This window comes from Cervus elaphus, chromosome 1, assembly GCF_910594005.1.
Source record: "Cervus elaphus chromosome 1, mCerEla1.1, whole genome shotgun sequence".
NCBI lineage: Eukaryota > Metazoa > Chordata > Mammalia > Artiodactyla > Cervidae > Cervus > Cervus elaphus.
The window spans coordinates 11,871,195-11,895,048 of record NC_057815.1 but is presented as its reverse complement, the minus strand read 5'-3'; the positions used below and the strand labels follow the sequence as shown (position 1 = coordinate 11,895,048).

Here is a 23,854-nt window from a genome sequence, read left to right as displayed (position 1 = left end):
GGTGGGCTACAGTTCACGGCATCTCACAGAGTTGGACATGAATGAGCATGTGCTGGCTGAAGGCGCTATGTGGATTCTAACTTAATTATCAGATTTTTCAGATATGAGTGGCAACCTTTTTGTTGATAATGAAATTAAGCAAACTCCAATCACAGAAGCAGAACTAATGAAAACATGTTTTACTTGAATATACTTCTTAGGTTTCTCCTGCCAATCCTGTGATTGTTTTATGATTCACTGGAAGAAGGGAAATACACAAGAGCAGAGGCACTGCCTGACATTGTGTTGTTTTGTCAGCTCTGTCTAGACTGCTGAAGCAATTTGGATGGAAGCGGTGCTGTTCTGTGTGTCTGCTTGGCAGTCATGAACTCCCCAAACTTGATCATTCAATTTACAACTTGGTATGAAGGCCTCCCAGGTGGCTGAGACGGTAAATTATGTGCCTGCAATGCTGGAGACCTGGGTTCTATCCCTGGGTCTGGAAGATCCCCTGGAGAAGGAAATGGCAACCTACTCCAGTATTCTTGCCTGGAGAATTCCATGGACAGAGGAGCCTGGTGGGCTATAGTCCATGGGGTCACAAAGAGTTGGACATGACTGAGCAACTAACACCTTCACTTTCATTAAGGTCTAAACACCAGTCAAGGAGCCCAGATAAGGAGATATATATTCTCCCTCTATATTTGTGGAGTACTGGTTCCAGGAACTTTCCCTCCTGCAAATACCAAAATCCACAGATGCTCAAGTCCTTTATGTAAAATGGTGCAATATTTCCATATAACCTACACACAGTCCTTCCGTCTTCCCCCTGCATCCTCCCATATACTTTAAATCATGTCTAGATTACTTCTAATGTCTAATACAAATCCTCAGTAAGGAGTTGTTTTAAGTATAATGCAAATGGTTGGTAGTATGCAGCAAATTAAAGTTTTGTTTTTCGGAACTTTCTTAAATTTTTTCCCCAAGTATTTCCAACCCATGGTGATTGAATCCACTGATCAGAATCTGTGGGTACAGAGGACCTATTGTAAGTTGATTTAAAGTTGCCACTTCCCTGACAATATGGACAGATGCTTAGCAAACCTGAGAGAATGTAGTGTCAAAGTAAGATGAGCATTGTTAGACTGGTACACATTAGGGCATTTGAGAGAATAGAAAATACAGCAGCTGAGCTGGATCCTGGTAGAAGAGCCACTGTGCCTTCCCCATACAGGTCTCCATAGTTGACACATCTTCCTGATGCTTTCTAAGACATTGCTTATTCCCCACCAGTAGAAAAGGGGCCTGTTAGACTTGGGTGGCTAGAGAAGTAGGTCATAATGCATTTTTAGTGGCTTAGTTGCACAGCTCTTTAATTGGTCACATCCAGCAGAAGGAGAGGCAGTATAAGCGTTCTATGCATAGATTTGGGAGCTAGACTGACGAGGGACTCAGATTCCAGCTCCATCAATCATGGGCTGCTTGATCCTAGACAGATGGCTTAACCTTTTAGTACTCTCATCTTAGCACTTTCTCATCTGTGAAAGGGCGATAATGATAGTATTTATATTTTAGAGTTGAGAGGACCTGAAGGATTAAACCAGGTTAAGGTAAGTATCAATAAAATGAGGAGGAAGCAGCCATTCAGGCATGGGATGGGAGAGAATTGAAAGACTAGTTTTCAAGTTTGTGTCTGTGTAAGAATCATTGGGGGTTCCTATTAGAAATGTAGATTTCCTGGCTTCGCTCCAGGAACTGAGATTCGTTTAGTCTAGGGCCCAGGAAGTGGTTCTTTTTGTTTTGTTTGCTTGTTTAAACTTTTAGAATTATTTTAGGTTTACACAGAAGTTGCAAAAATATATACATCTTGCCCTAATATTAACATATTATCATAGCACTTTTGTTAAACTGAAGTCAAGATTATCATATTACTATTAACTCCAGACTTCATTTGGATCTCACCAGACTTTCTACTAATGTTTCTTTAGCTGTTCCAGGATTCCCCTCATTTCTTACAAGTTTTCAGCCCATGAGAGGCAAGATGGTCTAGAGACCACATCTTGTGAAATACTGGGACATGTAAAGGACCAAGCAAGGTCAAACTGCCCTATCCTCATGTTGGGAAGATGAATGCAATTTTGAAGCAGAAGGGAATAAACTGGTGAGGTTCTGGAGGGGATGGGGGTGGATATAGCAGTTTGATTTTAAGCCTTGGGATGGAATTGCCTCCGTTGGATGAGAGGGGTTACCTTAAGAGTGAGGCATCTGTTCCTAACGCCAGGTGAAACAAGTTGTGGAGTCTGCACGTGGGGTTGCTGCTTAGCCTGAGGTGATACGTCTAGAATTGTGGGCAGGTCAGGGGACTGAGTGCAGCAGATGGGGAACAAGCACCTTGAGGAGGGCCCAAGCAGTTGATTAAAGGGGATCACAGGGACCAGTTAGCCTGTGAGCCATATAAATCCTGTACTTCCTGGAACCTGCTAAGGCTTTGGAAGTGGATCACAGTAGTAACCAGCATCAAGCACTGCCACATTTGGCACTAGCAGAAAATCAGAGGGTGAAGCTGAGATGATCCTGAGAGAGGCCAGTGGGAGGTGACCGAACACTCAACCTTTGCCCTTGGAAGGGTCAGTTCCCACAGGGAGGTAATACAGGGCCACCGTCTGGGGAGCCAGAAGTAAAGGTTGGAAATGAGAATGCTAGGATGAAGGAATAGATGTTTTAAGAAAAAGTCAGAACAATCTGAGTAGATATGGACACATTCTTGAGTACCTTAGGTTCTGAGGCTGTCGCTGAATTTTTCTAATATTCAAATTACTAGCTCCCTTCACATTTACCTGGGCCTTTTTTTTTTTTTTTTTTTATGAAGATTACTTTCCTGTATCCATTTTATGCTTCTAACTTAGCAGTTTATCTTGCACCAATGTTATTCCTGTATTTTTGAAAAAACAGAAATGACGTGTTGTTTGTTTGGTAATTTCTTTTTTTTTTTTTTTTTTTTAATTTTTTTATTAGTTGGAGGCTAATTACTTCACAACATTTCAGTGGGTTTTGTCATACATTGATATGAATCAGCCATAGATTTACACTTATTCCCCATCCCGATCCCCCCTCCCACCTCCCTCTCCACCCGACTCCTCTGGGTCTTCCCAGTGCACCAGGCCCGAGCACTTGTCTCATGCATCCCACCTGGGCTGGTGATCTGTTTCACCATAGATAGTATACATGCTGTTCTTTTGAAACATCCCACCCTCACATTCTCCCACAGAGTTCAAAAGTCTGTTCTGTATTTCTGTGTCTCTTTTTCTGTTTTGCATACCTGGGCCTTTTTTTAAAGAATGTTAACCACTTTTCATTTGACTCTGGATTCCTCTTAATTTCTGTTTCACTTTCCTAGTTCTTTCTGCATCCTAGAGTTCCCTAAACCACAAACTGGTATTCTTAAAATTTGTTTCACATTAAATTGTTCTCTCATCTGCCAAACCCATTTAAAATAGACTAAATTGCCTCCGAAACCAGACTGCACCTGTGTACAAGGGACCAGACTTTGCTGAAGGGCTCCTGGATTTTATTTTTGCTGGCAGTGTCAGGCCGGCCAGGGTGATAAGTAGCCAACAGTTGAGATCTTAGGTGATCTAATCCTTGGTAGATGCTAGGGATAATCGACAGATTCTGCACAGAAACTAGCGCTTGCCTGAGAGAGGCTCTGCCAGCCATCAGGTGCTTTACCTAGTAGCTCTGAACTCACAGACCACGGCTTCTGGGCGAGGAACAGTCCTAGTCACTCTACACGTGGTAGAAGGCTTGTGTGATCAAAGAGTTCAGGTAACCTACATGCTGTATGGAAACACTTCCCAAAACACTGCATAACCTGAAATATAGAGTGAATGATTTTCCAGTAAATACTGACTTCATCAGCACTTTTAAAAAATCAAGTAATGGTATATCTTATAAAATGGGAAAACTAACAAATGAAACATGAGTTGTTATAAAACCAGGACTTTGTAAGGTTGAATTTCAATAATGGGCATACAGGGTACTTTAGATGTGATAGAATAGGGTCATGATAGAATCTGATACAGAATGGAAAAAACTTCTCAGAAACACTGGGCCCTAAGTTGTCTTAGGGTGAACCACGTGAATTTAATGTAGAAAAATGACAATTTCATTTGGTTCATACATAGATTTGAAACCTTTGTCTTGTCCTTATAAAGTTCAGTTCACAGTATTCCAGTTAAAATTGCACCGTCAGTATATTCCAAAAACTAAAAATGAAAATAAATTTGAGTTGAGGTATTCTTTTATAGTCTTAGTACTTTAGGGAATAAACTCTTCCTAGGTATAAAATCTCAACACTACCCTATTGCCCCTACTAGGAACTAGTTTTCATGCCCTATAGTACTTATGAGAATCTTTAAGTTTTCCATTTATCAAAATGGCTGTAATTGTCTGTAGAATTAACACTGAAAGAGCAATGTTTAGTGATTCTAACTTGTCTTCAAACTACAGTCGTGTCCAAGCAGTGTTCCTACCCCCACTTTTTTTTAACCTTTGACCACTCAAGATGTGACAGCATTTCTGCTTAGTAACTGGCATATTATTACATGGTACAAACTATCTTAGTGATTTGTCATAGTTTTTCTCTCCTTCTGCACTAATTCAGATTATTTCTCCTAATCAACAACTTACCAAGAACAAAGTTAAAAGATCTGACCTTAGGTAGTGAATTAAGGTGGATGAAGACACAACAATACTATCAGGAGTGATGGAATATTGCGCGAGTGCAGTGACTAGGGTCTTAGAGAAACCTGATGGTGATCTGGTACATCACATGGCTTGTTTAACATCACCCTCTTTACAACAACCGCAGTTCTACTTCCTCTTATTCCATTTTCTTTCCTGTTCAGTGGCTTGAAATCCTCAAGTAACTCATGTTCTGATTCAACAGTATTTCTCTAACTCCTTTCTGTGTTTTACCTTTTATCTTCCAATGTGCTTTTTTCCCCTGTTGGTACAATAACACACAATTCCAAAGTGCCATCTAATGCACTATGCCACTGAGCACCACAGCCAGTGATTTTAAGTGTACTAAATTATCTTCTGGTTGAAAAGAACATAAGCCGAAGAAATAAATGCCTCTTAACTAAAGGCAACGGTCAAAGAAACTTTTGAATGGGTAGTCGGAAAATGCTTTCAGGCCTGCCTATCAGAGCGGATTGAGAACATTTGCGCTAAGCAGAGCCGTGATGTTACGTGAGCAGTGAGAAGGTGCACAACAGCCACGTATTTTAATTAAAATACTTTTATTCTTTTCTTTTAATATAAACATGAGGAAGAAAAACCACACAAGTTGTAGCATCCTTTTCAAAATAAAACTGCAATCGATACTTGAATCTCCAAGCTCCATAAACAACATTTTTTGAGGTGGTAGACTGTAATATTTTATATCCATTATTTATCGTTTATGTCTCTGTCCTTTAAAAATGATGGAACCTGTGGCACTCAATATAATGTGAAGCCTTGCTATAAAGAGAGAAAGTATTTATAGCCCAGAAATGCTTTGTTTACAGGCAAAATTCCTAGGATTATGTTTGAGAAGGTAGGAGAAAGATTTTACATAGTTGAGAACACTTTTTTTTTTTAATGTTTCACATTTAGGTGACATCATTACCAATTTCCTAAAAGACTGATTACTGGACCTCCCTGTCTTTTAATGGGCTTCCTGGTGGCTAAGTGGTACCCTGTGTTTTAAAAAGCCTGAGGTAAGGGTTCCTAAGATTTATCTTTCCTCAAGTAACAACTTGAACTGACACACCTACAGCCAGGTTAACACGCAGAACAGAAAAGCTGTTTCATGTCGCTTACTTCCCTGTCACTACTACTAGGGTCCAGTTCCTTTCAGTTTATTATCGATAACTAATGCTATTGTTCGTAATTCCTTTACCAAACCTATAAAAAAGAAACTTCCGGGCTCAAGCAGATCAACAGCCCAGCCAGGCAAAGGACTATTTTAAAAAGAGGAGGCCAGGTCTATAAAGATACAAGATATCCTCCTGAAGTCTTGGTGCAATTTGAAGCTTTGATACTTGTAGAAATATAAATGCTACAAACTTACAAAACATCACCTGAGAGTTTACTTGAATTTCTTCTAAACTCATTTAGTTTTGTAAATTTTAAACATTAAGCTCTTAATTTTAATCTTTTGTTTTAGCCTATTGTTTGCCATCTTCAAGAGGGACTGAAACAAAAAATTCAAATTAAAAGCTTAACATCTAAGATTTACAAAACCAAATGAGTTTAGAAGAAATTCAAGTAAACTTTCAAGTCACATTTTGCGTCTGTAGCATTTATACTTCCACGGCAGTGTCCTGGAGTGTCCAAGCACACTGTATTAAAGCTTAAAATTGCACCAAGACTTTTGGGACACCTTCTATTTCACTATCTGCTTATTCCTGGACTAACAGGTTGGCTGCAATTATGAAAATATCCTTTAATACAAGTATTTAACAAAGAGGAAAATCATCAGAAAATGAGAAGCACCATTAGAGTTAACAAGAAACGCAGCAGGGACCCAATAGAAGCAGGTAACAACATACTTTCTCTGCTTATGATCCCAAACATGCTAATATGCTAATAAGTAGTGCTTGCAAAAAAACTGAATCCAAGTGTTATTCAGCAGCTTTTTGGTTTAAACTGATTGCCAAAAATGACTAGCAGCTTCAATGAAATAGGGAGGAAGAATCCTTCAAAACCTAACAGTGCTACAGCAGTCTGTTCCTAAGTGGCTATATGAGTTGTCAGGAGTCCCGTGTTTGAACGGCAATACTGCACTGATTCTAAAGGAATATGCAGCAATATGGGTGAGAAAAATAGGAAAAAGTAAAAGTTATACAGTTAGTGTCTTTAAAGTCTAAAAATTTAAACTATTAAAAAAACCTCACATAGTTCACAGTTATCGGCCTACACAGTAAGCAAATATCTGTGGGTGGGTTGGGAGCTTTTAGCTTTGGAGTGGTTTTTGTAACTCTGTTTACATTAAAAAGGACAGAAGAGTGTGTTGTCTTGACAAGGTCCAGTTTTTTCCTATGACCATAACCTTTGCTGTCTGCAAGTCTCTTGAATTCAGTGTCTTTCTTCTGGGTGAAATACTAACTTTGCTGGTTTCTGAGCAGGAGAGGTGGTATTTCTCCAGTCCTTGTTACGAGGGGTTCATGATGTTACAACCCCTCACCTCTCTCTGTTCATGAGAGGATGGCATTGGAGCGCTGAATACCAATGAAATGATCAGCGCTGAAAGACCTTCTCACAGCAACTCTGCCCACTTTGTATTTGTCTTCACACAGTCTGGAGATGGCCTAAGAAAGTCAATCAGATAGAACATAAGTATAATTGGGGGAAAAAAGTTCCAACCTTAAAGAAAGCAGCATTGATAAGCCACACATCTGCATTCATTTAGGTTGACAGTTGCTGCTACTTTGGATAGCTCATATCTACACTGCTGATTCCCTAAGATAATATTCTTCAAGGGCTATGATGAGATTGCTGGGGCAGGGAGGAACATATTTAAAAACTGGGTTCCCAAAATAGGCCCCATCTAACAGCAATATGATGTTACCTACATACTAGGTCCTTAAGCATAATGAACACACCTGAGCAAAATCAGTGTTTACCCAGCTATTCAACTTCTATTCAGTCTTCATTATTTACTACACTACGAACATTTTAATGAGGGTAGGTGTGTGTTGAAGGCAAGAAAGGTCTAGTGATGAAGCACTACAAGGTGCTATTTCACATGCATGTAAATTATTGTAGAAAAATGTCTTATTTCTAAAGTACCAAGGTACCAGAAAAAGTGTCAACTTTATATGTATTCATTTCAGTTGTAAATTTTGCTGTATACCCACCAGAAATCACAAACTACTTCAAATTACTCTTCAAATCACTACTACAAATTCCTTCATCCCATGTATGTTACCACTTCCATTAAAAACCCACCTACTTTCTACATCCAGTTTCTGAACCCACATTCTAATTTCCAAGTATAGGTCTCACAGGTTAGCCCCTGATGCTTCTGGTCTAATAAACTCATGGGGCTGAACTGTGATACACAAACACACACTACAAGCTCAGGCAGTTAAGAATGGTAAGTAATTATCAATGTACATATGATTAGGGACACAATTATAAGAATTATTCCTGTATGGTTATATGTAAGTGTGGAGGTTCAAATGGAAAACCATTAAGAACAATTAAATCTGATTTAAAATATTCTGAATTATGGTTACATAAGAGATATCTGTAATTTTTTTAAAAAAATAATGTGATATCTCTGTCTAACCCATAAAAGACACAGGGAATAAGATGCCAATGGGTTAATAAGCTCTGCAAACTGTCAGTCACTGCAGAGTGTAAGTCAGCCACAGACGCTGGCTTTGGTGGCTGACAGAAAACCCAGTTAGTGAATCCCCAGTCTTACCTCTAGGCTCTGTGCTCTTTCTGTGCTAAAAGGAGCAATTGGAAAACTCAGGTTGTCGTCATCTGCTAAGGAGAAAAGGTCAAAGTAGTATCTGGCATAAACACTGGTGGAAACCTTAAGATGAAACTGGAGGAGCTCCACAAAGTGCAGTTCCGCCTCATTCCTGGGGGAGGAGAAGACAAAACCAACATAGGACAATTTTAGTCAACTGGGCTATCTTCAGAAACCCCATTCTGTGCCACAACAGCTCTAAATACAGCTTGGAAACAAATAACGGCTCCCCAGCTGGATTAATACACTCATGTTCAAACAAGGGACAGCTCTTGGTGGTTCTTCCTGCGTCCTGGCACTTGGAGTTTGGGACAAGGGGGGGAGGTTACGGCCCTCTTATGCACCCATGCTGCTGACTCGGGGGCTCATTCCTCAGAGTTCCATCAGTGCAGCTGCGCATTCATGCTCCACGCTCGCTCACACGGCCCCGCTACAGTCATCAGATGACAGGAATGATGTGTGCTGTTTACTAGCTCTGGAGAACTTGCAGACATTCCCACAGATAACAGGAAGGGGCTTATTGAAGTAGAGACACGCCAACAAAAGGAGTAGGCACATCACCACGGCAACAAATGGGGCCATGGAGAGCCACTGCTATTATCTCTGAGGGGAGAAGACTCTTGAGGCAACAAGGATTCATCTCAGATAAATAAATAAATAAGCTACACGCGATGCGAAAGGGAATCCCCTCCCCCCGCTCCAGTGCAGGGGACTGTGGCAAAGGGCAGAATGCAAGTTTCTGTTCCTCTTAATCCCAGTAGGACCAGAAGGTGTTCCTGGGACAGGATGGGATACACTTTTCAAGCTATGGGAGGCAGTAGGATTAAGGGGAGACGTCTTGGCTAGACTAAATGCACCTGAGCAATGACCCCGATGGAGCAGTTCCCCCTGCGCTCTGTCCGCCGGCCCTGACTAGGACAGAAGGTGCATAGGCACGCAGGGGGCGAATTCAATGAAGTGGGAAAGTAGGGTCCTGGGAGCAGGTCTTTCCTGTGGGACCATACACAGTCATTAGCTTGTCTAATGTTTAAGTAAATAAAATCAGAGTAAGTCTTACCACTTTCACAGCAATCACTTTAAAGAGTTAATTATATACAAATGATAAATACCCAGACAAATGAAAGTGACTTATTTTTCAAAATATTTGTTTCCTGGTTTTAAAGTGTTAATATTTTATCCATTGGTAAGTCATCAAATGTTTGATGTTCTCCTGCATGGAGAGCAGAGTGTGAGCAGAAATGAGGTTTCTCATTTGCTGAACTTTAAACCTAACTGAACCTACCTCCAAAATTAATTTCCTGTTCATATGGCCATAAGTCTATAGAAATGTAAAACAGATAATGTTTTGATAATCAGCTAATGAGGACTTAATTTATTATGGGAATAAATGCACTTCACTATCCCTTTTATATTCTCTTCCACTAATACATTTTAATTGTGTGGAAATACAGTACTTCATAGGATTAACATGTCTATTAACAGAGCTTTACTTACTGAAGAAAAAGGCATTAGAACTACAGAATACGCTTCTGCGTTTTTTTTTTTTTTTAAATGACTAGATGACTGAAGAGCATGCCATTTATAGGTGCAGCAAATTTTCTGAACAGCAGCTGCTCAATATATTCAAACAAGATACATGAATGTTAGAAAACTTTTAAGGAAAAGCTGATAGATGCCAATTTTTCAATTTAGACTCAAAATGAGACCATTACAAATAGCAGCCAACAGCAGGGGGATGAGACAAATGTGACTTGAACACTTGGCTGTAATGCTTTCCAGTTTCCAAAGATCATAAACAAAAGCAACCTATTACGAACATAGCTCCTGGTGATTCTGTTGTACACAGAAAAGGGCTGTTTACAATTAGCTTCTTCCTGTAGCTAGACACTGCCATCAGTGCTATTGGGCTCACATCTATGAACATCCACACACTTCCCTGCATGTTCTCTGATGCTGTAACTGGACCCAGAGCCCCCGTCAGCTTAGCTGCAGGTTCTGAGAAAATTTCAGCTGCCATCATGGCAGACCTGGTGTTTATGATTACACATTTTCCTTCCTTCAAGGAACCAGTTTAAAGATGGATGATAGTGGTGCTCAACGTCACCTTAGTTTCTACAAATTCCAAAAGTACTTCTACTTATCTCGAATTATCTGCCGTAACACTAAGGTGGCTACCAGCAATATCACCATGACCCTTTCTATCATCAAAGTGGACATTTTCACCAAAAGCCACTTTGACAGCTACCAACAATCACTGGTCCCTTCTCTTAGTCACAAGCTTCTTTGCTTCAGTTGTAAATATGCACTTTGGTAAATCTGAATTAAGAGTCAGGGGCAAAGGGAACAAACTCTTGCCACTGCCTGCCATGACCTTGATCGTCCTCTGCTGTTCAGTATAATAAAGAGGTGCCCCTTTACGTTTTCCTAAATGCCACCCACAAGGACATTTTTCCTGTCAAGTGAGCACTTCTAGAGTCTGCTGCAAATACCTCTCTGGTTCCTGCTGCCTCCCACCCTCGAGGCCCTTCCCTGCAGCCAGACAGCAAGCCTGATGTTTCACGCCCATGGGAGCATGCCATCTGTGAGGAACCCCCCAAGTTAACTCGAGGCCCCACCAAGTACCACTGTGGTTGCTGAGTGCCCCGGGTGAGGCCCCACTGACACTTCCTGGGCTATCTGAGACAAAGGAGTTTCCTAACTCAGCAGACCTACTTCTAAACATGGGGAACACTCCTGACAGTGGAGGAGACAGAACACAGAGATCTGAAACCTTTCTATTTGGTCATCTGTACATCATGGTTTCCGTAACAACAGAACCTTAGAGACAACCTCAGATTACAAAAGAAAAGACCTGCAAAAACAAACATACAATGTGTGACTCAAGTTGAAGTTATAACCTCAGTAGTCTGGAGGTGCTAAGATCTCAGCAGTGACCACTTAACTTCCAAGGCCAGACATGTGTCTCTTAAAAACAGACTGGACCTGGTAGACAGCTTTAAGAAAGACGTGAAGTTATTTACTGCATCATGTTGTTCTGGTAGTGAGCTTGTAAAATGGCAAAAACCACCAGAAAAGTAATTTCAATTTATCAAGCAGAATATTACAACAGTAACACACCAAGATTTAACTAATTAATGATGGGAAATACAAATGGTTATACTACAGCTAGACAGAAAGAAGTCTAATTTTATATTTATACCTAATTCAGCTCTCTGCACAATGTAACATTTCTTAAAATGTAACATATCTTAAGCTGTAAACTTTATGGGAGTAAATAAGGTATTGGAAAATGGTTAGACAGTTCACCGTAACCTTACAAACTCACATGTCCTCAAGTGTAATGTCCTTTAGGATCTGGCAGTAGTCCGAAATAGCCTTATCGTCCCAAATCTTGGAGGCAAGAAGAATGGCTCCCAAAACAATTCTTTTCCAGTTAGTGGGGCAAAGGTCGATCTCAGCATAAGTTAAAAGCCTTTCTAAGTAAACCTGCAAAAGTAGAGGACTGACCTTTGATTTTAGTTCAGTTTAAAAGCTGTCATAGAATTGTTAGGAATGATAGGTTTCATCTGTTTTTAACATATCTTTTATTCTTTGGTTCTACAGAGACTTTTGCTTGGCCAGCCAAGGCCAAAGGCCAGGTCACCGTTGTAAGGCAAATATTTCTGTCAGTCTGGTATTTCTACTCTGCCCATGTGAATTTCCAACCCAATTTTGGTCGCAGGAATGAAAGGACATCTCAGCATTCTAAAGACAGGCATTGTGTTATTACCTTCCCACTTGTAAAAGGCAGCACGTATGGCCCAGCATTGATTCAACCGTTCAGTAAATGCTTGAGTGCCTACCGTGTGCAATGTACCTACCATACTGGTGGTGGGTACGTGGCAATTTTACATAAAGCTTGAGTATGTAAAACTCTGGTAAGACTGAGCATTTCTTTATCTTCTCTTCAGAGGGTGAACTTGAAGATAATAACTGGTGGTCAAGGAGCCTCCCAGGTCAAGGAGCCTCCTTGCTGCGCCCCACAGGGCAGGCAGCACGGAGCAGCTGTGCTTTACACTCAGGGCCTCTTCAGGGAAGATTCACGCACAAAGAGCTCTTTGTTCACACCCCGATTTTTCACATCTCCATTATTTCATAACTCACTGGTCTTACATATTCTGCAACTTAGTCAATTTGTTTGGTTCTAAGGTGGTTAAGAGCTGCCGATGTCTGAATCCCTGGGGCTCCTCTAAATCTGCCAGGTAGTTTGTGAGATGACTTCATGGCTTCTTTTATATGTGTCAAATGGCTATTCTATAAAGAACCAGACCAAGTTAACAGCTGAGTAAAGACTAAAGACATAAGTTGTGATGGTGTTACCTCTGCAGAAGAAAATATATGCCATTTGACAAAAAGAAAAATGTCCCGTTATCAGACTGACAGCTCCGATCTGCCAAAGCTCTCCAAACTCAATTGTGTTTCAAACACGGTTACTGAGATTATATACTCTTAGTGAACTTCTGCACCCCACTCCCCAGAGAACTCCACACGCGCCAGTACTCTCCAAGAACGAGTCTCCCGCAGGGTCCGCCCCTCTGCTGTATTATGGCACTGACAGAGGCAGTTCAGCCTTAGGGGCAGTCCCTCAGCTTCCTCTCAGCTTCACTTTATAAAGGCAAACCTGGTCTCATTTACACCACTTGCCCTCCTGTCTCAGTGGAAGTTACACTTCTTTCTTTTCCCTGAAGCTAACTCTTCTATGAATGAAGTCAGTCCCACCTCTCATTTCTGCAGAACACTGTTCCCACAATTCATCTCTTCTTGAACAACCCCCTCTCTGTCAGAGATTTTCTCCAATGTTTTCTTACATGTTCTCAGCCCATCCGTCACCACCCCTTAGAACACTTCCTTCAGGAAATGTTCTGACACTGGCTCCTCATGACCCATCCTCTCCTTAGCCCATCTAGTCTGCCCCTGGCCACCACTGCCCCCCTGAAACTACTGAGGCATGGTCACTGCTGCCTTCATGACAAACAGCCAGCACTCTTCATCACAGCGCCCCACTCCCCAGGCCTGCCCTCAGAGCTGAGAGACACTGCCACACGCCTGGCTGCCGGGACCAAAGACCTCCACTTGAGTTATCTCACTACCATCTGTTGGGAATTCTTATCTCCACTTTCACTGGTCACCTGCCGGCTCTGCTCTTCTGTCCGTCACTTCTGGCTTCTATCACTGCCATTGCCTCCTAACTTCTCTGCTTCCACTGAAAGCCAACCACAGTCTGTTCTCCCCAGAGCAGCCAGGAGAGCCTCTCAGATTAAGTGCACTTCACGGGCCTGCTCAACATCTGCCAGGGCTCTCCCATCAAACAGGTCACTTCTGTGGCCTGCTAGTCACGAGGCCCTGGGTGAGATGCCATCGTCCTTCTGTGCCCTCATTGCCTGTGCCTTCCCTCATTCCCTACTCTGATCACAGCGGCACCCTGCTGACCCCTCAGCACAGAACCCGCTCCTGTCTGCGCCTCGTGCTCTGCCCCCTGCCTGTGCTCTCAGGCCCCTCATCTTCCTCAGTCCAGCCAGGTCCTGGTTCAGATCTCACCTCTGTAAAGAGGCTCTTCCTGGTCTTTCTAGCGTGCATGTGTTAAGTCGCTCAGTCGTGTCTGACTCTGTGACCCCATGGACCCGTCTGGCTCCTCTGTCCATGGGGAATTCTCCAGGCAAGAATACTGCAGTGGGTTGCCACTCCCTTCTCCAGGGGATCTTCCCAAACCAGGGATGGAACCCAAGTCTCCTGCACTGCAGGCAGACTGCTTCCTGTCTGAGCCACCAGGGAAGCCCCTCGAATCTCTCCATCCCTTTACCTTGCTTTCTCTTTCTAGCTTTCACTACTACTTCAAACAGTCATCTTTTTAAAAATACTCATTTTAAAAAGTCTTACACTCTGTGGTACACCCGATACTTACACACACTGTAAATGAACCATACTCCATAAAAACTAGAGAAAAACAAAACCCTTATGTCTGCTATACTTACCTCAGAAAGGCAAGAACTCTCCTCTATGCCCAGCACTTAGAACCGTGACACGGGCAGGCATCTGGTGCCCATGTATGCCCTAAGGAGTTCCTTGGCAGCACTCAGCACGTGCACCATGCTCTCCTTCTTCAAGCTCTCCTGGCAGCTCTTCTGATTCTGTCCTGGGTTTCCTACCACTCCGGCCACTCCTCTGGGGATGTGTCCTGTGAGTGCTGACAGTCCCCACAGATCTATCTTCTCCTCAACTTTTATTTAACGTACTTTCTCTGCATTTGAACAGCTACACGTAATTCCCTGCCTCTTGCTCAGCTTCGGGCTCCAATCCCATACAGTCAAATGACTGCTAGACACTGTCACTCTGCTGTCTCACAGGTCCATCGGGCTTAACTTGTCTACAAAGAAATGCCCCTCTTCCAACCCACACACCCTCTCCTGCCTGCATTTCCCAGCTCTCCACGTGCCAGCGCCACTCCCGCCTCTCTCAAGCACATGCCAACTGAGCCCTGTACCTGGCTCGCAGCTCCAAGAAAAGGCCTGCGTCTGACCCGGGCCCACTGAGGGGAAGCCTCCTCTCCTACACTCTGCCTGCAGGGGCGCGGGCAGCGGTGGACGCAGGCCCTCCCTCCAGACCATGCAGCTGACCTTCCCCTATGGGTTTGCTATAGGGAGGAGTTAGGCAATCCCAACGACCTCTCAGCTGAATATGATGTATTAGTCAAATGATGAAATCTTACCACAGGAATTCAGTATGGATGACAGAAAGGTCCTCACATAGCTGGAGCTCGGCAGGCTAACCTGAGTAAAGCCTTTCCAAGCACTGCTGACACCCCAGTCCTGGGTACCTTCACACGCCGGCACCAGGGGACAGTAGAGATGGTTAACACTGTCGTCCAAGGTCAGGGAGGTGAAGGCAGTCAGTCTCAATCAAGACACACATCACACTGCCTAGGCAACACAGCCTGAGACTCAGAAACACACTGAATCTACACCTGCCGTGGGCCAGGAAGTTCAGTGATCGCCTCCATCCTACCACCCAGCACACTTTGCCGGTGTGCGCCTGTGTGCCCTGTGTGTGCATGCATCCTGAGGTGTGGAAGGAGAAACCAGAAGTCTCTCCTGCTGCCTTTAACATCAATTGTTTTGTGATGAGAAAAGCAGTGGCAACATTTTAAATCATGATGATTACTAAAGCTCAAATCTGTATGTTTTCATTCCTTTTGATACATTTCTCTTTAATAAAGTTCTGATGATCATTTCAGGAACCTACTTTCATTTGAAAAACAGGCCCATACCTTCCGTACAAGAAAAAAATTTCTAGAGATGCTTCTATTAAGAGAAAAATATATTACCAAAGTCACTATTGCACATTTAATAGTAGCCAGCTGGGCGGCACTGAAGAGAGCATACACAAATCTGTAGATGTATTTGGGTTCAGGATCATGCTGAAAGTACTCCTCCGGAACCCTTTCTCGCTGAAAGAAGAAAAAACACAGTGTTAAGTATCCACTGAAGAAAAATACTTAAAAGTACCCTCAAGATAGCAATCTTCACACGTGGGCCCACGTGCTACTTAAAATAATTTTGACTAGGTGACATATCTTGTAGTCTTTTAAATATAAACAATTGGATCCTAAAGTACCATAGTGATTCAATACTCACTACCATTCATTAAAGAAAAATGCAAGCACAACCTCAGAAAATGTATTTTCACCTTCTTCCCCAAAGAATTCTAACCAAATGCAAACTATTTTTAGGCTCAAAGTCTTGCTGATCATTGTACGTCATCAGACTTTTCTGCAGTCAACTATGAAAACACCTTTCCAGTGTCCTGTAACCAGAGGCTCTAAGAGTGTGCTCTCTTACACAGCGGTCACCAGTCACATGTGTCTACTGAGCACCTGAAGAAGTGAGTTTTTAAACCCTGTCATTTTAATTAGTTTAAAATTTAAACAGTTTTTAAATTTTCTCCTTAGAGGTCTTACATATGTGTTAGGAAATGTTTATATTGTGTGACGCTATGGAAAATCATCCTTTAAAAACCTACATTTTCTGTTGCTTGTGTATGTTTACTTACCTGCTCATTCGTCATACAAAGCGTAACTTGGTTCTTATCAGTCACACCCCTGACACAACATGCTTTTGGTAAAATTACTTGACATAATATGGGGTGGGGGAAGAAGACTTAAAGGAAGACAATCTTGGCTTTGAGCTGGAGGCAATAATTTTCTTCTAGTAATTAATTTCAAAGCAAATCAGCATGAAATAAACACAACTGTAATAAGAGAAAAATACACCTTCAATAAAAGTGACACTTACTGTGAGTGGATGTGATCTCTCATCAAAAATGTCCAAGGACCTATTAGAATCTCTATAAAATAAGAATGTGTATTTTAAAAATTAATTCAGGAGTTACTAGCTTAGTAAAATATCTGCTAAAAGTAGAGAGAGGAGTAGAGGAAGCTTAACCTTAATAAAGCAAACAGTTTTACATATTCTCCTGGATTCTGCCCTTAGAAAGGTTTTCTGACCTATTTTATACTCAGCACACCAAGTTGCATGAAATCTCTTCTATAACCAGCCAGAGCTGCCTTTACCCACACAGACCCCTTCTAACAGGCAATGTTCGTAGACCAATACATTTCCACTTCACTAACCTCACAATGGAATATACAAGAACATTTTATAAAGTGGTAGTAGTAGGCAATAAAGTCTTCTAACTTCAATGAATGTAAATATGAGATTCATGATTTTTTCTTGTCTCCACCCCGCTTTTGTTCTTCATATTATATTCTTATTGTTTATTTCTTCTTGTCTCTTTTAAATAGTTTGAGTTAAAAATTTTAATTGTCTTTTAAGAGAGACCAGGCTTTTTCTTTTAAATTCCACCACACTACTACACTGTGCCCATTTAAACAGTAGTTCTGCAAATGTGGTCTATAGGCCTCTATAGGAATCTCCCCTGGCCCCTCTTCAGAAATCCTGTAAGTCCAAGAGGTCAAAACGTGTTTTATAAGAATACCAAGACATCACCTGCCTTTACCCTGTTTGACACTTAACTATGATTGTATAAAAGCAAAAGTGGGTAAAATTGCTCATTTCTGAGTGTGAATCAAGGCAGTGGTATGAAACTAAATTAGAAGTCATTCACTTATTCCTGGCCAAATGAATGTAAAAAATCTGCTTCACTTAAGAACATCCATGATGAAAGAGTAAAAATTAAGTGTTCTTAAACCTTTACTCTTCTTCTTCATATTCTGAGTAAGCAGAAAGTATGCATTAAGCGCTTGTATGGACTGAAATATGGCTGTGCTAAGGAAGAGCATTTGTAACTTACTGGTAACCAAGTCACTTTCTTCCCCCTAGAACATCATATTTAAACCACTTTTTTCATGAAACGCCAATTGACAGTCATTTTTTCAAAAATGAACAAAGTGAGCCTGTCACTTCAAAGAAAACTCTAAACTATTTGTTGCCAATGATAAAATTCAAACCATCAAGCTAAAAATATTAGGATTTTTGGAAAATTTGTACCTTCCAGTGTGTTATTTATGGTGAGCTTGATTTATCAATACTTAAAGACTTTCCTGATAAGACTGGTAGTGATACTAACAAGAGTGAGTTTTTGACACTGTCTGAAGACATGTGAACCAATACTTTGCAAATGACAATGTATAATATAAAATCATGTACAGATAAAAAGATCCACTCAGTATGCATGACAGATCAATGGGCATTAATTTAACATAGTATCTACCTCAAGTTCACTGATAATGACTTGGAACTCCATCTTAACTAATTTAATAAACTGGCACATGTGGATTTTGGGGACAGTATCAAAGAATATGTCCAATTATCTCAAGGCTTTAAAAATTCACCTTTTCCCAACTATATGTCTGCATGTAGCTGGATCTTCATATTGCTTCTTCAAAGCAAATGACTGAAGACAATGTTGACATGAGAATCAACTGTCTCCTATTAATGAGATACTATCCTCTCCACTATTTTGTTGTGGAAAATGGTTATTTTTCATTAAAAAAATGACTTATGTTAAACACTGGGGTCCCCAGTCAGATGGTGATCTCATCCCTCAGGAGACAGTGTTCCTGTCCTAATGTGGAGAGAAGCAGAACACCTTACTTGCACCTACAGAGCAGAGGCCGGGGTGCTGCTAAACACTCTGCGGCACACAGGGTGGCACCCCACGCCAAAGCCTCATCCGGCTCAGAACTTCAGCAGTGCTGAGGAAAGCCTGTTTTCACATACAGTGGATTTAATTTTTTAAATTTTAAATTTCAATTTCTAATACAGTAAATATCCATGTAAACCACATAAAACTTAAAGAATTAAGAGTCTCAAAATAAAAATAAATGATTCACTTCAATACTGTAATGAAAGGACTCCTAACAGTAAAAGCTTACTCTAATACTGTCCATTGTTATTAACACTAAACTTGATACTGTGTAAATTAATTAGCTGGAATAACAAGACAGGTTTTAAAAGAGCTCACCTGTTTTTTATGTGGTTATATATTTCTAAGCTCACCCTGTGGAGGAAAAAAAAATATTGTAATAATTGGTTTTTATCACATTAGGCCTGAAGACATTTTAAAGGGTTGGTAGAGAGGTAAGACCATCCAGATGCCCGGTGGCCCCCACACCCCCTAATTCAGAGCAGTACCCATAGGTGGTATCCCCCATGTTTTAGGTTCTTTGGCTTTTAGCAAAATTAGGAGACCCAAAATATAGATGTGCTCTTAGAAGACATGTTTGGGTTGATTATTATAATATATAAATTCTTACATATTTCCCCGGTCATTTGTCCTTCTATGCACAGAATCTTTCATCCCATACAAGTTACATCATCTATCCACATGGTTAAATTTAAGCCATACAGATTTTGTGCGTGTGGCTTTTTGTTAGGCACTGCATTTCAGTTGATTCCGTTCGGTGGTCCCCCTAACACATCTATTTTCCATTATTTCTCTAAAAGTAAGTAATACAAGTGCTCCATATCAAATAAAATGGATTTAAAATCACTTTCACACATAATTATTAGAAAATTTAATAGCAAAATTTTATAGTCACAAAATTGATGATAGGCCTAGTTATCCTGAAATAAGCACTGCTAATAAGGCAGCACAATACAACACAGTACACTATTAATGACAGGTATTTCCACATTATTTTAAATAAAGTATTAACTAACCAACAGGTACAAGTCCTCAGATAGTTTTTACACTACTATAGCCCTAAGTTATTCACAGATGCTGTGTATTAGGCAATTAAGGGGTTCTCTGGTTAAGTTATTTGCTTCCCTTTGTTCTCAGTATCTAAAATGAAACTCAAAATAATAGAGAGAAGGCAAATCTGAATTTTGTAACTCCTCTATAGAATCTTAGCATTTGCAGAAAGGCCTGTAACACTGTTAGCATCAAAGATGGATACTTCTATAGTGCTTCAAAGTTTCTTCAAATTGATTTTAAAGTCACAGAATTAAAAGTTACACGATAAAAAGGGCAACTGAACCTAATATGATACTTAACCCATTTTACAAATAAGAGAATCAAGGCTTAAAATTGACTTACTCAACGTCCCACCAGTTATCAGAAGTAGTTCTCTTTCTCCTACCCTCAAAGCAGAGAGTGGTTCCCAAGGTCAGCTGCACACTGGATTACCCGGGACGCTTTAAACACTGCCTGGCTTCTGCTTCAAAATGTTCTGATTTAACTGCATTAGGTACGACCTGGGCAACAGGATTGTATTTAAAGCTCCCCAGGTGACTGCAACGTGCAGCCAAGTCTAGGAATGAATGAGTCAGGGTTAAGATCAGAATCTCTCAGGATGCTTTTGTCTATGAAATCATGCCTCACACATCATTCCTCAGCTTGTCAAAAGGGGTGTGTGTGTGAGAGAAAGAGACACAGGGACAGAGAGGCAGATAGACCCACAGACTGTGTCTTGAGGGCAGGGAGGAAAGGTGGAATTCATGTATGTGTTCAGAGACATACATCTTGAAAAAGTTGCACAAGTGATTCTAATAAGGCTCACCTACCCCAAATGAAAACTAATCCCATCGTATTTTTCAAGATCATTCCTAAAAGCCAATTTGCCCTATTAATTTTCTCAGTAAACCTTTATTTCATCAATAATGAATGTGAATGGTCATTTTTAAAACTTAATGAGAAAAAAATTTACTTTATTTCCAAACACTAAGACTAGGTTGAGAATAAAAAGCATGAAACCTACTTGTCTGAGCAAGGTTAATCTTTAAAACTACTTCTGAATTATATACTGGAACATCAGGCTCTTTTGAATTCAAAAGAAGCTGTGAGTCTAGCCACAGTGAGAGTAGTTTTTAACCCACAGATTTAGAGTCTTGGCTGAATAAAAACATTCAGTGATTACGAGAGAAGTGCCAAAACTCAGGACTTTAAAGAGCAATGGGGCTCAGTTTTTGTTGAAATACGATTTGACCGAAACTAATATTATAAGAAAGTTACATTATTATGATTGTGAACTGGTTGTTTTTAATTAAAGTTAGAAGTTACTGATCATTTAAATAGCTAAAAAATAAAAAGCCTTGCACATTAAAAATTAAATTAAATTTATAGGCTAATTATACTTTTAAGACAGAAAAGTAAAATTAATGATAAGGATACTAATATATTTTTTTTTAATTTTATTTATTTTTTCAGTGGGTTTTGTCATACATTGATATGAATCAGCAATAGATTTACACGTATTCCCCATCCCGATCCCCCCCTCCCACCTCCCTCTCCACCCGATTCCTCTGGGTCTTCCCAGTGCACCAGGCCCGAGCACTTTGTCTCATGCATCCCACCTGGGCTGGTGACCTGTTTCACCATAGATAATATACATGCTGTTCTTTCGAAACATCCCACCCTCACCTTCTCCCAGAGAGTTCAAAAGTCTGTTCTGTACTTCTGTGTCTCTTTTTCTGTTTTTGCATATAGGGTTGTCGTTACCATATTTCTAAATTCCATATATATGTGTTAGTATGCTGTAATGGTCTTTATCTTTCTGGCTCACTTCACTCTGTATAGGGGGCTCCAGTTTCATCCATCTCATTAGAACTGATTCAAATGAATTCTTTTTAACGGCTGAGTAATATTCCATGGTGTATATGTACCACAGCTTCCTTATCCATTCATCTGCTGATGGGCATCTAGGTTGCTTCCATGTCCTGGCTATTATAAACAGTGCTGTGATGAACATTGGGGTGCACGTGTCTCTTTCAGATCTGGTTTCCTCAGTGTGTATGCCCAGAAGTGGGATTGCTGGGTCATATGGCAGTTCCATTTCCAGTTTTTTAAGAAATCTCCACACTGTTTTCCATAGCGGCTGTACTAGTTTGCATTCCCACCAACAGTGTAAGAGGGTTCCCTTTTCTCCACACCCTCTCCAGCATTTATTGCTTGTAGACTTTTGGATAGCAGCCATCCTGACTGGCGTGTAATGGTACCTCACTGTGGTTTTGATTTGCATTTCTCTGATAATGAGTGATGTTGAGCATCTTTTCATGTGTTTGTTAGCCATCTGTATGTCTTCTTTGGAGAAATGTCTGTTTAGTTCTTTGGCCCATTTTTTGATTGGGTCATTTATTTTTCTGGAATTGAGCTTCAAGAGTTGCTTGTATATTTTTGAGATTAATCCTTTGTCTGTTTCTTCATTTGCTATTATTTTCTCCCAATCTGAGGGCTGTCTTTTCACCTTACTTATAGTTTCCTTTGTTGTGCAAAAGCTTTTAAGTTTCATTAGGTCCCATTTGTTTATTTTTGCTTTTATTTCCAATATTCTGGGAGGTGGGTCATAGAGGATCTTGCTGTGATTTATGTCGGAGAGTGTTTTGCCTATGTTCTCCTCTAGGAGTTTTATAGTTTCTGGTCTTACATTTAGATCTTTAATCCATTTTGAGTTTATTTTTGTGTATGGTGTTAGAAAGTGTTCTAGTTTCAGAATCCAGATAGGAAAAGAAGAAGTGAAACTCTCGCTGTTTGCAGATGACATGATCCTCTACATAGAAAACCCTAAAGACTCTACCAGAAAATTACTAGAGCTAATCAATGAATATAGTAAAGTTGCAGGATATAAAATTAACACACGAAAATCCCTTGCATTCCTATATACTAACAATGAGAAAACAGAAAGAGAAATTAAGGAAACAATACCATTCACCATTGCAACAAAAAGAATAAAATACTTAGGAGTATATCTACCTAAAGAAACAAAAGACCTATACATAGAAAACTATAAAACACTGATGAAAGAAATCAAAGAGGACACAAACAGATGGAGAAACATACCGTGTTCATGGATTGGAAGAATCAATATTGTCAAAATGGCTATTCTACCCAAAGCAATCTATAGATTCAATGCAATCCCTATCAAGCTACCAACGGTATTTGTCACAGAACTAGACCAAAGAATTTCACAATTTGTATGGAAATACAAAAAACCTCGAATAGCCAAAGTAATCTTGAGAAAGAAGAATGGAACTGGAGGAATCAACCTGCCTGACTTCAGACTCTACTACAAAGCCACAGTCATCAAGACAGTATGGTACTGGCACAAAGACAGAAATACAGATCAATGGAACAGAATAGAAAGCCCAGAGATAAATCCATGAACTTATGGACACCTTATCTTTGACAAAGGAGGCAAGGATATACAATGGAAAAAAGACAACCTCTTTAACAAGTAGTGCTGGGAAAGCTGGTCAACCACTTGTAAAAGAATGAAACTAGGATACTAATATTTTCAAGTAGCATTTCCCAAACTGTTCTGGAAAGTCAACATTCATATGCTAAGAAGACATTATTTAATGTTCCATGGACAACCCCAAGGGAGGCAGGAAGGTCTGCATCCTGTTTCGTTTTTAATTCTCTCTCTTAAATAAACTTGAACATTCCCATGATTAGGGCGTTTTGAACTGTGCATCTCCAATTGTGGACTATGAGGGGCTTCCAGAAGTTGAGGAATAGTTTTCGTCATTGTAACACTGTTCGTGTCTTCTTAAGTATAAGCCTGGCCACAGCCTTGTTTCTGAAACTTCATCTCTTTTTTTGTTCTCTGCTTTGATTGATACAGTGTGTTAGAGATACACATATATAAACAAAAATTAAAAAACAAAAACAAAAACAAAAATTTAATGTGTCTATTAAGTTAAAATCTCAGTTGAACAAATTTCATCTATGGAGAAATTAAGCTTGAGAGTATGCCCCTTAAAACGGTTTTGATATATTTTCCCCCTCTTTGGGGGAGAGGAAGGAGAAGTAAAATTTCCTACAGAAATATTGCAGGAAAAAAATGCACGGTGG

General features: G+C 40.4%; 1 protein-coding gene across 2 annotated transcripts in view; it reads right to left on the bottom strand.

Annotated features, from left to right (window-relative positions):
- Positions 1-6,894: 6,894 nt before the first annotated feature.
- Positions 6,895-23,854, bottom strand: part of LOC122683673 (cyclin-Y-like protein 1) — a 75,055-nt gene continuing 58,095 nt past the window's right edge. For both annotated transcript variants that reach the window (XM_043887563.1, XM_043887495.1), the window contains exons 5-10: positions 19,025-19,060; positions 16,834-16,885; positions 15,867-15,989; positions 11,832-11,992; positions 8,456-8,618; positions 6,895-7,334 (exon numbers count right to left, since the gene is read on the bottom strand). In XM_043887563.1, the coding sequence (XP_043743498.1) occupies positions 7,221-7,334; positions 8,456-8,618; positions 11,832-11,992; positions 15,867-15,989; positions 16,834-16,885; positions 19,025-19,060 (649 nt within the window). In that variant the 3' untranslated portion in view covers positions 6,895-7,220. The remainder of the gene's footprint in view (positions 7,335-8,455; positions 8,619-11,831; positions 11,993-15,866; positions 15,990-16,833; positions 16,886-19,024; positions 19,061-23,854) is intronic.